We start from the raw sequence: 14486 nt of genomic DNA, 5'->3' as shown, positions 1-14486 counted from the left end.
TGTTTTGAATTTGTTTCAAATTTGAGAACAAGAACTTCTCGTGCTGTGTTTATTGAAGAAAAGAAGAAATATGCTTACAAATTAAAATATAGAAGTGAAATAACTCCCCAACAGACCAATTTCAAGAATTTCAAATCTTTATTGACAAATTTTTTGAATTTGTTTGAATAATTTTGGATTAAACGATTTTAAATTTGATTTATATTTTGTTAAATATTGATGAATTTCAAATTCTTTTCGTATTAAGTCAATTGAAATATTTTTTTTAAATTCTTCTTTTAAATCCAAATATAACAGTAAAAAAATGCTATAAGATATATATATATATATATATATGGAAATTTATGTTGACATCCCTTAAAATTAGGTTAAATTACACAAATACTCTCAGTATTTTATAAAATTATAGCTACATCCCCTAAGGGGTGTTAGTGTATATTTTTCATTGAGTTTTACAAAATTACAGCTACACCCCCTAAAGGGTGTTAGTGTAATATTTTTCATTGAGTATGAAGTGTAGTTGTAATTACAATTATAACCTTAACAGGTATAGCTGTAACTTTACAAAAAGTAGAGAAATTTATGTATTTTAACCTCATATGGTGTCATATAATTTACCCATATATTTTAAATGAGAGCACTAAATAAATGCTTGCAAAAGTTGATAATTATATAATGTGAGAGATTATTAATTTATGTGTAGATTATTTCCTGTAATACACGGACACGTTGAAAAATTACATGATGCAGTATCGGACACGGACACGACTCGAACAGGATCGTGTGTCCGATTTTTTTTTTAAAAAAAAAAGAATAAAAAAGGACACAACATCAAGCGTGTCCAACACATTTTAGACACATTTTGTCTTTTTTTTAATTCCAAAGAATTTTGAGCTTTTTTTTAAAAAAAAAAATGAGCTTAGTAAAAAATAAAAAGCATTAAATCACCTCATCTCAAATTAAAAGTTTTGAGAAGAAATTACTAATAATTAATTCAAATATTAAAAAAAATTTATTACATACTTTTTAAAATAAACTTATTATGTATATTTTTAAGTCAAATATGATTAAAAAAATATAAATGTAAGACATGCTTATTTTATATTTCATCTTAATATTATTCTTATTGCATATGTTAATTTTATGATAAATTGATAATAAATATAATAAAAATATATATTATATATAATCGTATCAGTGTCGTGTTCTAATTATATTATATTTTCTGTGTCATGGTGTTCATATTACTAGAGATATTGATTTTAGGGGTATGGTGTATGGCATGAGTCCCCACGGAAGCATGACAATTATTGTATAGGGCGCCACAAGACAACCATTTCAAGTAAAGACGCGTTCAACAACTTTTCTTTAAATGCGCCTTTATTTCCGTCTCAAATATTACATAGACAACAAGGTGCAAAGGTTTAAATGATGAAAAACACTTCTTTTGGGGTTTTTCTTGTAAAAGTAAATATTGTTTTCAGAAGTTTTCAATTTTATCAAAAGAATTAAATGGGTTAACGAGGGTAACGATTTTTTAACGTCCAGTGGAGTTGTCCAGTCCAATCGATCTAAAAATTTAGGTTCCATTAAAATAATATCAGCAGGCAACAAAATATTAAACACAACTAGCCCAGGGCCAATTTCAATCTGCCGGTGACTCGATTAGCTAAGCTGACATGTCAACAATATTTCACACTTCGGATGACATGTTACTACAAAGGTATGTTAGCAAAGATAATCCTGTCAACTAGAGCTTGGTAAATAAGCCAACATGTAGAGTCCCCCCACCCCCCCTACTAAGCTACTTTTCTACTGATGTGACAAATTCTATTTATACATGCGTAAGACATAGATGATAATTGGTGTACAATTAAATCAATCATATCTCGTAAAATAGACATCCTAAGGAATTCAGAGGTATCCAAACCACCCTCAATCGCATCCTCGTTTCTCTCATCATGCTCCTATAAATAGTGGTCTAAGTAGGTCAAGCAATGTAACTTCACTTTCAACTTCAATCTTGCTAATTTTCGTATCTTTTTTAAAGTATGTTTGATTGGGGTGAAAAGTAGGAGTATAAGAGAAATTGAAGTAAAAATGAATATATAAGAGAAAAATTTGATATTTGGTTAGGGATAAGAGATGCAGAGAAAATAAAACTTGATATATATGGAATCCCTCCGGAGTCCAATTTTGTTCCCCTCCAAAATTGAGTGGAAAAGTGAAAGTATAAGGCCAAAAAGACAAAAAAATATATATTTTACTTTTATTTACTCTATTGCTCGTATATATATAATTTTTCTCCATTTCTTTTTCCTTCCATGCTGATAATACTGTACATAATCGCCAGAGAAAAGATAAATAAATCGCTGAAAAACTACCGTACTCAATGTTGAATATTTTATTAATAAAAAATATTCTTGTTCTTGTTTGATAAATATTTTTACTAATAAAATTTTTAAGTTTTTGATATACTAAAGTTATATTAGTATAATATTAATTTATTTATTTTTTAATACAAAATGAAGAGAATGGTTATTCAGTAAAATTATAAAAAATAGTCTTTTCTTTTCAATCCGTTTTCCTCTTACCAAATAAGTAGAAGTATTTGAGATTTACTTCCCTTCGAATCACACCAAACAATTTGAGAAAAAAAACTATTATTCTCCCTCCCCTTCTCCTTTCACTTCTCTTTTCTTCTCATTTGAACCAAACGAACCCTTAGTATTTTTACTTTGTTTCTTCACTAAGACAATTACCGAGTTAAACATTATAATACTAATTTTTATTTTACATATTAGTTCTTCGATAATCTTAAAATACAACAAAAATTGTTCGATATTGAATGCTGCTACTCGACATCCGTAAGCATAATATCAAATTTTCAATTAAAAAAAATATATAAATAATTGTCTAGATTAATTTTTATTTTGTTCATTGTGAAAATGACAAAAATAATAATGAGTAAGAGCGTATTATCATCTTATACCGAATGAAGATGAGAAATTTGTCAATTATATAAACCACAAAGTCCCATTCTCTGTAGCAAGACCTATTTTCAGCAAAATATATTTTAAAACAGAAATCAAATCAAAAGAGTACACGCCATATATATTACTAACCAAAAATCTATTACGCACCATATACAAATGAAAAAAATGCAATTTATTCTCCCATAATATTGAAAATGTGCAAATTACCTCCTTATGAAAAAAAAATCGACAATTTACTCCCTATATTTTTTAAAATGAAACAACTGTTTAGGGGGATAAATTGCTTTATTTTAGAAACACATGGGAGCAATTACTATTTTTTTCAAAAAGAATAATTTGCCTATTTGCAATATTATTAGATAAAAGTGTCACGAAATTTCAAATTTTTGGCTTAATTTTATCTAAATAAAAACACATAGTCCAAAGATCTAATTTCCACAAAATGTCAAATGTTATGGCCCACAATTTTTAGTCAAGGAGAAAACACAAGTCATTTAATGCTAACCAATTTTTATATGTGAAATTCAAAGCATTAATTAATATTGACATAATTATAATTTCTTTTCTTGATATTGGAAGTAATTACACTTATATTTTCTATAATCTATAAATTATATTTATTACTTCTAAAATTTACTTTTGTCTAACAAATATATTTTCTTGTTAGTCAAAATTTAATGAATTTATCGATATTAATAAAAAAAATACTGAATGAAAATCGACATTTACCCTTGATTGACTTATAATTATTGACTTACTCCATGTCAAACAAATCTTTTGCTACTAAATTAACCCTTATAATGGTAAGGATATACCTACTCACATGCATTAACTATGAAGATGTATAAGGGTAATTTAATCATAAAAATACTTATTTGACCTGTAATCTTTATCTGATTTTTTTAATTAATAATATAAAATTCGATGAATTTTGATTATATTTTAGACGAAAGCAAACTTTATGAGTACTAAATTTACTTTTTAAAATACACAAAATTTACGTATAATTATATTAAATTTTAAAGAAAGGTGAGCGTAATTATCTCATTACTATTTAATTCTTGTTAATAAAAAAATAAAAGAAAATGTTGGTTGGCCTAACACCAAGAAACAACTTTTGTTGGGTGGGTTTGTGTGAATAAGGACAAACCAATTTTTAGTTATGCAAATTTATATATACTAATAAAGAGGTTGCAATCATTATTTTAATCATCTTTCACATCTTTGTCCCTTGGATTCTCTCTACGATGTTCCGATGATGGACTACGGGGTAGGTGACCTACCAATGTCACGGTGAAACGCTATTGGCTTATCAAGCAGTTGTGACGTGGATTACAAGTCAAGATGCTATTTTGATTGGTCCGTGACAACGGCGAAACATGGCAAAAGCTGGGCAAGATTTGATTTAAGGAATGCATTAAAGTCAACAAAAGCAGAGGCGTGTAACACGGTCCAGTTGTTGTGGGAGTAAATGGATAAATATTAAAGAAATGCTGCTGCAGTGATTGTTCTACTTTAAGTGTTCAAATACTAATTCTATTTTTTATTTTATTAATTACAAGTTTTTTATTTTTGGTTTCGTAATGTTAAAAGTATAATAATTTTAGATGATATGTTTTTGTTAAATGTTTAATGATAAAATTACGCGACCGTTAAGTGCAAGAACAAAAAATATTATTTTTTTAAAGTTTTGGGATAAAAAATAAGAGTTCATTCCAATATTGCGGTCAGAACTCGACTCGTCAGTTTGAAAATTTGATAGTGGTACTTTCTCCGCATCTCTGCACTTTAACTCTACATTCTGGAAAGCACTATTATTAATTGACATAATTTGATGGAGCGACCGACTATAATATAATAGAATTTCTTTATTCCATGGCTTGCTATCCAAGAACAATTATCCGCTTTGGACAAACCTTGGTTGCAACACTTCCATAGGCATTATGTTCTTTGTGGATCGAAATTTGATGAAATTCACCAGCATTTGTTCTTCGATTGCGCATATTCTATGGAGTGCTTGCGAATATGCAAACGTCAAGTTAAGCTTCAGTCGCCACTTACAAGATTTGAAAAATAGTTTGGATATATTATTACCATAACTATATACACACCGATGTTCTGAATCCCGTGAATTACACGGCCAGGAACACATCCTTGTTATCGTGAAAATTAGAACTGGTGTGAGACTTTTGACTTGATATTGTATTTGTACAATCTGATTTACATTAATAAAATTTACATTAAAAGAAAAAAAGGGTCCTAGCTAGTCATATTGACACGAAACAATACATAAAAGAATAATTAAATCTCCACGCAATAATCAAATCATTACTTATTTTAGTACTTAATTGCATGTTATGTAAATTAAATCTCGAAAATTCTTGCTATAGGGGATCTTTTTCTTGTACTATTATATATTTCATTCCAATGAAATTAGTTACTTAATCTTCTTGAACAATATATTGGCTCCAGTTGACTACCTTCTTATTTGGACAAAATGCCTTTTTAGCCTCGTACAATAAAGATAGAATTTATTTTGATACCACAACTATGGTAGGTGCTGCTTTTAATTCCATAAAACTTATAATCACACATTTTTAATTCTAAAAAGTCGTCTGCGTTGTGGTTTTGGGACTAAAAGGGCATCACTTAGAACTAAAAAAGCATTGTAATTTTAAAACTAAAAAGTCTCAGAGTTACATTTTTTGGGACTAAAAAGTCTCAAAATTATATTTTTGGGACTAAAAAGACATTATTTTGAGTTTTATGGGACTAAAAGCATCACCGATCAAAGTTGTAGTACCAAAAAGAATTATACCTTTATTTTATGGGATTAAAACAATATTTTGCCCCTCCTTATTTGGTTATAATATGCAATTTTGAGTATTTATAATGCTCTATTCCAAATATGTTGCTTATAACTTTATTTTTGGTATACACACCAAAATATGACTTTATCTTATTAAATACTAGCTATCATGACACGCAATATTTGCACACATATAATCAGATATATTTGACATAGATTTTAAAATTATCCTTCTCAGGGTGAAAACTATTTTAAACGTCAGGGGTACTGTACTAGATGTAATTTTCAAACCACAGAGGATTTACTTACACCAAAACCTCAGAGGAGGACGGTGTAATTATCCTAAAAAAATTAATATATAACTAAAAGTGGAGTATGTGATGAATATGGATGAAAGTGTACGATAAATGTAATAGTATATCGACAGTTAAAAGATGATGTTGACCATTTGAAATAAATAAATAATTACATTGGTATTTGAAAGTATAATAAAAAACTGACAATTGTGAGTGAGAATTAATTTAATACCGAATATTAACAATAGTGAAAGAGAAATTATTATTGTATTATCTGTTCATTTAATTATAGGGCTTTATTTTATAAAATATTAGTAATTAATGCATATTTTATTTTTGCTTACATCCCAAAATTATTGGACTTTATTTTATAAAATATTAGTTATTAATGTATGAGATTATATATTAATTATCAATCACTATTTTCTAAAGATGAAAATATAAAAGTAGACATTTTTGTCTGCTGTATCGAGCATTAAACCACAGTCAAAGAAAATTGATAATTATATTATGTTTCACTTAATTAAATACTTTTTTAATAAAATGATTAGAACTTGGCATTTTAATATACATGCTATATATGTCCATCAATCAATTTTAGAAGAATATTGACCATATTTATTGGGTTAATTACAGCTAAACCTTCTAAAAATATGAAATTACACTTTTTTAAAAAATTTTAAATTACACTTACACTCCCTCAAAGAATTATTCATTTACATCTGACCTCTTTTTATTAGGATTTGGACAAAAAATGCTGATGTGAGCAAAAAAATTTACATCAAATTTTAATTTTGTTCATTATTCAATATTTTCATATATATTTTATTTTACTTAGAAAGGGATAAATGTAATATATATATATATTATATATATGGAGTGAGGTTAATATTATTATATTTTTTTTCTTTATAAGTACAAAATTATTACGTGGGAATATTAAATGATGGGTAAAATTTAAAGTTATATAATTTTTTGTTAGTGTCAGCATTTTTCATCCATATTTTAACGAAAAGGGATCAAGTGTAAACAGTAAATTTTTTAAGAAAATGTATGTGTAATATTAAAAACTTTTTTTAAAAAAAATATAATTTTATATTTTTAGAGGGATCTAAATGTAATTAACTATGTTTTATGAAAGGTAGTTCAATTTTATTGACCATAATTTCATGTACATGCTATATATGTTCATTAAGCGTTGAAATTGAAGCAAGGTACAAGCAGTCCACTAGCATGTCCCCATAGCAGTCTCATGAACCTTACCGCAGAGAATGTGAGTCCGTCAGTCAGCCATGCATAGAAAAGTCTGGCACTGGTGATAACATGCGCACATGGTGCACTGCATTAATCTTTTTCTCGCAATCATCACTCTGTCTCTCACTGCTCCGTCCCTTCTTTTTCTCTCTATCTAAACCAAAGTCTTCCCGTCTTCTCTTTCCGTCTCTCTCTCTCTCTCTCTCTCTGAGCTGCCATTGTTTTGTTGATCTTCTCATCGTCTCTCACGCGCTGCACACACTATAGTGATTTAGAGTGTACATGGATAGTCAAGATCACAAGATGACCGCTACAGGTTTTAGATTTCTTCTTTCTTCCTCCAAGAAAATCTTGTTATTATGCTTACTTAGACTGAAAACTGCGGTACTTCATCATGTTTTTGTAGTTTTCTTCAAGATTTCTTGTGGGTTTTTCTTATCTTGCTTGGTATTCTCTCCGGGTTTCTTGTATCTGTGTCTCTCTGTCACATTAACATAGGCACACAAAAGCTGAACACATTGATTAACGCTATAAGCAGGTTAATGAAGACTGGTAGTTTCTTACAAAAAGATGAACACTTTTTGTGTGTGGATGTAATCTGACGATCTTTTTGTGATGCTTGTGTGTATTAGTTTCTTGATTGTACTTTATTATTTACTTTTGTTAATTCTGTCTTTTATCTTCTTAGAACTAGTAATGGTAATTTCTATTTTGCAAGTGGTAATTGTTTAACTTTTTCCTGTCTCTTGAATTCTTGAAGGGCATGAGGGTCATGGGGTGCACCTATGCCACAGATGTGGATGGCCTTTCCCGAATGCACATCCTAGTGCTAAACACAGAAGAGCCCACAAGAGGGTTTGTGGAACAATTGAAGGCTATAAAATCATTCATTCAGAAGAACATGATGACCATTTGGCTGTTTCAGATGATGAGCATGCTTCGGATGATGATGAGCATACACCAGGTGAGTGAGACCTCTGGTTTTGATGTACATATTTGGCCTATATTAGAGCTGTGGAGTTTTATTTGACTAATTTTCTTAACAATTTGTTTATTTCTGTGGGAAATTTTTTTTCATGGAAGTTCCTCAGCTGGTGAAGAAAAATTCTGAGGAGTTTCGTAGTAGCAGCGGAGCTGGTGAAAAGTCGAATAGATCAGAAGATGATGTGTTTTCTGATGCAGTCACCGAATTTTCGGATAGTGGAATCAGTCCCCGATTGGAGGAGCGCTTTGAAAGTGTGAGGGGACTGGACAAGAGGATGGAGCAGAAGAGTGTGGAGGGTGATCTTTATAGGACTGAATCCTTGAAGGTTGATGAAACTGTGGGTAAGCATCGAAGGAGGGTTATATCATTTGTAGGAAAGTAGTAGATATAACTTGTTTGTTACTGTAATTGAGTCCATTTTCTAACTTATCTTTTCGTTAATAATATTTGCTGGAAAATATACTGGATGAGTGAAGGAAAGAAAAATGAATCTTATGCGTCTGCTAAAGCATCTCCCTAGTTTATGTCATTCACATAGATAGGATTCAAGCAAGTGTATGGTTCTGATTATAGTGAAACAAGATGAGGAGCAGCTGATTAGTATATGTGCTCAGAATTGTACTCATGGCGGACACATAATGTTATTGAAGCAGAATTCTATGTTAAGAGGTTAAGTGTACAATTTTGTATTCTCCTGTCTATATGCTCAAGTAATATTGAGAAAGGGCTTAGAAGAATTATGAGTCTTCATGCAGATGAAGATGCAAATCTGATTTAATAACATAGTAGGCAAGTCAACTCTGGAGACATTACTTCTGAACCAATTTAAATCTAGAACTGTGGCTTCAGTGTTGCAATCCAATTTTTAGTGGTACCAGTTTTCTATTGGGAAATTGATTTTTCTGAAAGAAGAATTTTGAAATTTGAGAAGGAAATTTTGCTTTATAATCATCAGAATATCAAACATTGCCATTGTCTATCTCATCTCTGTCCAACCTTTTCTGAACCATAAGCCATATATTGCTCTGACTTCGAAAGTCTTAGTTGTTACTAAATTCTGCATGGCATCGTGTGCCAGCATCATGATATTATTAAAGCTTTCTGGCTCAGAAAGTTGCTGCCTAATGCTGTTCTGCTTATCATAGAAAAGATCTGTTCTTTCAATTTCATTGGTTAGGATGCAGAATTTATTTACATCTTCACCATGAGAGACAAAGAAGGGAGCCTTTCAGGCTAAGCTATATACTTCAGAATCATTCTTCTATTGGAAGTTTGTTTGCAGATAACTGGCGCCTTCAATTTTCTATGTTTTCTGCCATCTTATGATATAAAATCGGTTAATGCAGATAAAACAGAACAATTGGAGGATCCAACAAGGTGTGAGGAAATGAGCAACCGTGTTGTTGCGTCAATTGCAAACAACCAGTCAGCAAATGTTTTACCAGTAACTGATTCTAGTGCTGAAGCAGTTTCTGTTGAGCTCATAAATGGTTTACAGCCTGACCTGATAAAATCTGAGACCCCCACAGATGTAAACAATACAAATGAATATGGTGATGGAGGTATTCTAAAAGGTCAAAGTGGACACAATGCGGATATCCAAGGGGAAGAAGATAACTTGGCTTCTGTAACTTTGGACTCTGAAGGTAAAATTTCAGGTCCTGGAATAAAGGCAGTGGAAACAAAGGAAGCGTCACATGACAAGTTGGTTTCTGGAGTGGTCCTAGAATATCTGCCCCCTAAAAGTGAAACTCTTCAAAACTTAGATGCTCCTGCAGAATCAAGAGATGTTGCTGATTCTGCTGAAAATAGTTGCTCAGCCAACACTGTTGGTGAAATTGCTCTTGCCGAGGTGACTCATGGAAACGTTGGACCTGTTGGTGAAAATACTTTACCTGAGAAAAGTCTGCTGACAACGCCTTCAGTTAAGCCTGATATGAGCACACAAAATTTGGATGCCACGGTTTCGTTGGTCTCCCCTGTTGACCAAGAAGTCAGCCAAAATACCATCTTGGCTGGAGGTGAGAATGCTGGTAACTTTGATGCAAGCAAGGGAGAGGAGTGTGATAAGGATGGAAATCAGAATGGGAAACTGGAAGTAAAGGCAACCAAGCACTCTGATGCTGTCTCTTTGGTCTCTCCTGTTGATAAAGAAATCGACCAAAATACCATCTTGGCTGGAGATGAGAATGCTGGTAATTTTGATGCCAGCAAGGGAGAGCAGTGTGATAAGGGTGGAAATCAGAATGGGAACATCGAACCAAAGGCCACCGAGCACTCTGATTCTTTTTACTCTCCTGCTGGCAAAGAAGTCAGCCAAAAAACCATCTTGTCTGAAGGTGAGACTGCTGGTAACTTAGATGCAAGCAAGGGAGAGGAGTGTGATAAGGATGGAAAACTGAATGGGAACCTGGAAGAAAAAGACAAGTTTTCAGCTGAGACAATATCAGCTCCTAGACCTGCAGACAACACTTCTACACCTGAATATGATCAAGCTACAAAAGATCTCAAGAAAGATGTGGATCATTGTGAAGAAACATCTAACAGTATGCTTTTTGAAGCTGGCAATGTAAAGGGTGAAGGAGCTTCTGCTGAATTACAAGTGATACTTGATTCTACGAAGAACTCGAATAACTTAACTGATGATCCAAGTCCATGTGAAGCAGATAGTGATGCAATAAATTTGGAAGAATCATTGAAAACTGAACTGGTATCCTGGGATAATGGTTTTGAGAAATGCTTAGATGCTGAGAATAACGATGAGAAGTCCCAAACAACTGCCTCCTTGGAAGATCCTGTACCACCAGTTGTTTCAGAACTGCCTAACAATATTCATATGACTAGCAATGTTGTTAGAGTAGGGTCGGTGGATACTGATGGAACAGGAATGGAGTTAAAAGATAATATTGAGGTTGTAGCATCAGAAAGAACTTCTGAACTGCCAATTTCAGAAGAGTCCGCATCTCTATTCACTGATTCAGAATTGCTGAGGGAAAAGACTGCTAATGACAATAGCTGCATTGCTGATGCTGCTGAAGTGAGTACTGAACAGAATCATGGTGGTGGTGTTGTTGAATTGAGTGAAAATTTAGAGAGCCCTGCTCCGAGGCTGCAAGAAGATTTAACCAGTAAGAAATTTTCGTATGAAACCTCGGCTGATGTTAAAGAGACCTATACAAGTGAAGATGTTGACACATCAAAATCTGTTGGCATTGCCTTGAGTGCAGAACCGGCTTCTGATGGTAATGTTCTCGCATCAGATAAATGTTCTGCCACCCCAAGTTTAACAGAGCCAGTACCATCAACTTTAGATTCCGAAGATTTATGTGAAACTTCTGCTACTGCTGATGATAAGAATATCATTAATGTTGAAATTGTAACTAGTGTCAATTCCAAGTGCTTCCATGATAAAGGTGATGACAAGCTGGCTAAGCAGGAGGATGGTGTTTCTGCAGTGGATCTATCGGGTAGTTCAAGTAGCAGATGTGATAGTTTGGAAGGGAATTGTGGATCAATTTCAGGTAAACTCTCTAGTCTCTAATCTCTAACTTGATCAGAATACAAAATTATATACGTTGCTTAAAAATCTTACTCTTTACTAATTGACATGGTAATAGTATTTGATCTGAGTTCCAAGTCTCCGCAAGCAAAATTGGCTCTCTTCTAATTTGTTTGTTGGTTCATTTTGGGCTACCTATGGTCAACGCATTTTATTCTTCGCCTAGATATCATTCGATTAAACACACATCACAAGAGTGCACCTTTTGCTTTATACTCCATGTATTCTGTTCTCATTTTATCACCTACTTCTTTTGATAAACAGCACTTTCCTCTCAATCCAATGTGGCTGTTGCAGAGACAAACTCCCAATCACTGGACACATTAGAAAACAATTCCCATAAGCATAATACCTCAACTGAGGAAGCCCATTCCGACAAATCAGATGTTTTTGAGCCCCCTTCTTTCATGACTTTGGTTCAATCTGGAGGCGAAGGGGTTCGGGTTTCTGCTGCTTCAGAGATTGAGACGGTGCAGAACAATCATAAGCTAAAATCTGATGCTCTGCAGGCTGGCTGGTTCCCTTCTATAACTAATGTAGTAAATGAATCTGAAGGTAGAAAGAACAATGAGGAAGTAATAGCCAAAATAACAAACTGGAGCCCTGTGAAGCAGCACGGTCCTCTGAAAAATCTTCTGAATGAGGTCAAATCACCAAACACTAAACAAGTTCCTTCTGCAAATGAGAAAGACAAGACTGAACCAAAAGACAGAGGTGCTGTTGTGACTACTGTTACTTCTGTTACAGGTCCAGATACAAATAAGGACATGGAAGAGTGGAATTCTCCGGCAAGATACCCCATTGAGGTTAAGAAAGAAAAGAAGAAGAAGGGAAAGTCGTATTGGGTACCGTTTGTATGCTGCTCATCGGTGCATAGGGACCTATAGTTCCTCAAGTTTCAGTATATGTATTTCATGCGTCGTACTGTGTGTTCATAGTGAAGTCTCGAGTATCATTATAAATTGCAGAGTTATCCGTGTGATATATAAGCTGTTTACTAATTGTGTGATCTGCTCAGTGTCAGCCAACACTTCCTATGGCTTTATTGTATGTATATGTTGCACTAGGTGTGATTTGAGTTTAGACCTTCATTTTTTGAAAATATTGCTTGGCTCCTGAAATGATGATTATCATTCCATACAACCATTTCAGTTTCTTGGTTACTTGAGAAGGCTGTCATTCAATTACTTTTCTATTTTCCATTCTTTGAACCCCTCTAATGTTTTCACTGTCTCATCTTTGTGACCATAAAGTGGATGGTTCTCTTTTCATCAGTAGCTTTGGTCAGTGAATCTTTGCAGATAAGTTTCATGTAAGAAGCTAAAAGAATAAATGTTTTGAGAAACATAGGTATTAACAATTCACAAGCACATAGAATGTTTGGTTGGATTAAAAAATGGGAGTATAATAGAAGTGGAGGTAAAAAGGGATGTATATGAGATAATTTGGCGTTTGGTTAAAGGAATAAATAGAGGTAAAGTACAAGTTGATGTATATGAAACTCTTTCGAACTTCAATTTTGTTTACATTCAAAATTGGACGGAAAAGTGATAGTATAAGGTCAAAAAGACAAAAAAGTATATATTATTTTTATTTACTCCATTGCATAATATATATATATATATATATTATATAATGTTTTTCTATTTTTCTTCTTCTTCGCTAATAATATTGTACCTAGTCGTTAGAGAAAAAGTAAATGAATCGTTGAAAAACTAACATAGTCAACTATGAATATTTTTATTAATAAAAAAAAGCTTGTTCTTGTCTGATAAATATTTTTATTAATAAGATTTTTAAATTTTTGATTTGCTAAAATTATATTAGTATAATATTAATTTATTTATTTTCTAATACAAAATAAAAATAAGGGTTATTCAATAAAATTACAAAAAAAACTAATTTTTTTTTCTCATTCTGTTTTCTTCATACCAAACAAGTGGAAGTATTTGAATTCACTCCATTTTCAATCAAATCAAACAACTTAAAAAAAAATTATTATTCTTTCCCTTCCTTCTCCCTTTCACTTCTATTTTACTGACTTGAACCAAATAAACTCTTAGTTATTGAATGTTAAGCGAAGCTTTAATAGATATTAGGTTTAAATACATTTTGCATTCATGAGGAAAACACCCCCTAAATACTGTATGTAGTCACATTTACCTCCTAAAGTATGAAATATAAGAAAAACACCCCCAATAAATAATTTGCCATTGATAGCATAAAAATGTCCTTATTATTTATGCCCCATATTTTTTTATTTTACTTCTTAAAATATGTTTTATTAAAAAAATTCTCCCTAAGCTACTTATAGTGATTTAAAATTTTATTCAAATTTATTTGAAAATTATTATTTAAGATTTGTAACTTTTTATAAATTATGTATTACAAAAAATTTTACCTCAACATATGCAAATATGTTTTTACAAAGTAAATAATTTATGATAAGTAAATATGTGTAAATACATAATGCATATAATTTTATAAAAAAAAGTTTGTTTTATAATTTAAAACTGTTTATTCAATTACATGTCCACATAATTGTAGAGTACTTTATATTAATTATATTATAGGTTCGCATATTTTA

At 31.8% G+C, this 14486-nt stretch overlaps 1 protein-coding gene across 2 annotated transcripts; it reads left to right on the top strand.

Annotated features, from left to right (window-relative positions):
* The first annotated feature begins 7418 nt into the window (after positions 1 to 7418).
* LOC105166467 (Pentatricopeptide repeat (PPR) superfamily protein) lies at positions 7419 to 13042 on the top strand. Of its 2 annotated transcripts, none has more exons than XM_011085838.3 (5): positions 7419 to 7671; positions 8116 to 8319; positions 8439 to 8681; positions 9687 to 11861; positions 12197 to 13042. In XM_011085838.3, exons 1-5 carry the CDS (start codon positions 7638 to 7640, stop codon positions 12784 to 12786), a joined length of 3246 nt encoding a protein of 1081 aa, XP_011084140.1. In that variant the 5' UTR covers positions 7419 to 7637; the 3' UTR covers positions 12787 to 13042. The 2 variants fall into 2 exon arrangements, with proteins under 2 accessions (XP_011084140.1, XP_011084139.1); XM_011085837.3 differs by having other exon boundaries at positions 7420 to 7671; positions 12164 to 13042.
* The last annotated feature ends 1444 nt before the right edge of the window (positions 13043 to 14486 follow it).

The sequence above is a fragment of the Sesamum indicum genome, linkage group LG7 (assembly GCF_026168435.1).
Source record: "Sesamum indicum cultivar Baizhima isolate 11 linkage group LG7, ASM2616843v1, whole genome shotgun sequence".
NCBI classification, from domain to species: Eukaryota; Viridiplantae; Streptophyta; class Magnoliopsida; order Lamiales; family Pedaliaceae; genus Sesamum; species Sesamum indicum.
The sequence above is the reverse complement of the archived record's forward strand: the minus strand, read 5'-3'. Positions and strand labels throughout refer to the sequence as shown.